At 53.0% G+C, this 1592-nt stretch overlaps 2 protein-coding genes across 2 annotated transcripts in view; one reads left to right on the forward strand and one right to left on the reverse strand.

Annotated features, from left to right (window-relative positions):
• The window catches only part of EMH_0012710 (uncharacterized protein), a gene marked incomplete at both ends in the record, with an annotated part of 7169 nt that extends 6854 nt beyond the window's left edge, over positions 1-315 (reverse strand). The window contains one exon of the mRNA XM_013499609.1: positions 58-315. Coding sequence (XP_013355063.1) covers positions 58-315 — 258 coding nt within the window. The remainder of the gene's footprint in view (positions 1-57) is intronic.
• A 788-nt stretch (positions 316-1103) lies between these two features.
• The window catches only part of EMH_0012720 (elongation factor Tu GTP-binding domain-containing protein, putative), a gene marked incomplete at both ends in the record, with an annotated part of 7292 nt that continues 6803 nt past the window's right edge, over positions 1104-1592 (forward strand). The window contains 2 exons of the mRNA XM_013499610.1: positions 1104-1187; positions 1309-1394. Coding sequence (XP_013355064.1) covers positions 1104-1187; positions 1309-1394 — 170 coding nt within the window. The remainder of the gene's footprint in view (positions 1188-1308; positions 1395-1592) is intronic.

Below are 1592 nucleotides of genomic sequence, written 5' to 3' on the forward strand. Positions count from 1 at the left end.
CCTAGCAAAGGCAGCAGCAGCTGCTGCTGCAGCAGATGCTGCAGCAGCAGCACGAACCGTGTTCACAGCAGCAACAGCAACAGCAGCAGCAGCAGCAGCAGGTCCTGCTCCAGTTGCAGCAGCAGCAGCAGCAACTGCTGCTGCTGCCGCTCCTCTCCCTCGGCGCCATGCACTTATCCGCATTCGCAGCAGCAGCAGCAGCAGCAGCAGCAGCAGCTTCAATAGCTGCTGCTGCTGCTGCTGCTGCTGTTTGTCCGGGGGTGTTGAGGTGTATAGGCAGCTGACGCCGTGGCAGCAGCAAGCTGCGAGGTGCATCACCACCAAACAAACCCCAACAGCAGCAGCAGCAGCAGCAGCAGCAGCAGCAGCAACAGCAGCAACAGCAGCAGCTGATCCGTTTGCTGCTGCAACCCGTCGCTGTGTGCACAACCACTCAACTGCAGCAGCAGCAGCAGCAGCAGCACCCAGCCCATCACCAGCACCATCACCAGCAGCAGCAGCACCAGCACCAGCAGCACCAGCAGCAGCAGCAGCAGCAGCAGCAGCAGCAGCAGCAGCAAGAATACGAAATATATCACTGATGGCTCACATAGATGCAGGAAAGACAACAACAGGAGAGAGCTTGCTGCTGCTGTCGCAGCAGCTAGCAGCAAAAGGAAACGTAGATGAAGGCACCACAGCTCTTGACTTTCTACAGCAGGTATAAACCCTAAACCCTAAACCCTAAACCCTAAACCCTCAGCCTTTCTCAAAGAACCCTAAACCCTAAACAATACACCCTAAACCCTAAACCCTCAACCTTTCACAAACAACCCTAAACCCTAAACCCTCAGCTCTTCACAAACAACCCTAAACCCTAAACCCTAAACCCTCAGCCTTTCTCAAAGAACCCTAAACCCTTCACAATAAACCCTAAACCCTTCACAATAAACCCTAAACCCTAAACAATAAACCCTAAACCCTAAACAATAAACCCTGAAACGTAAAGCGTAAACCCTTGAAAGCAGACGCTAAACCCTTCACAATAAACCCTAAACCCAAACCCTTGACAATACACCCTAAACCCTAAACCCTAAACCCTAAACCCCCGGCCAACGGACCAAATGGCAGCAGCAGCAGCAGCAGCAGCAGCAAGTGCAGCAGCAGCAGCAGAAACAACAGCAGCAGAAGCAGCAAATATAACTGCTGTTACTGTGCTGCTTCTGCGTTAGTGGGCGGGGGGCGAGCTTCTATGGCGTGTTTAGGGTTTAGGGTTTAGGGTTTAGGGTTTAGGGTTTAGGGTTTAGGGTTTAGGGTTTGTGGTTTCAGGAGAGAGAAAGGGGTATTACAATACAAGCTGCTGCTTCTCGTTTCCCTTGGCGTCAATTTGCATTTAATCTTATCGATACACCAGGGTACTGCTGCTGCTGCTGCTGCTGCTGCTGCTGCTGTTGCTGCTGCTGTTGCTGCTGCTGCTGGTGTTGGTGTTGGTGGTGCTGCTGCTGCTGGTGCTTCGTTTGCTGCTGCAGCTGTTGCTGCCTCCGATTCTGCTGTTGCTGCAGAAATACGAGGTGTTGCTGTTCAGCTGCTGCTGCTGCTGCTGCTGCTGCTGC

Source organism: Eimeria mitis, genomic scaffold, assembly GCF_000499745.2.
Source record: "Eimeria mitis Houghton genomic scaffold, Emh_scaff449, whole genome shotgun sequence".
Taxonomy (NCBI): domain Eukaryota; phylum Apicomplexa; class Conoidasida; order Eucoccidiorida; family Eimeriidae; genus Eimeria; species Eimeria mitis.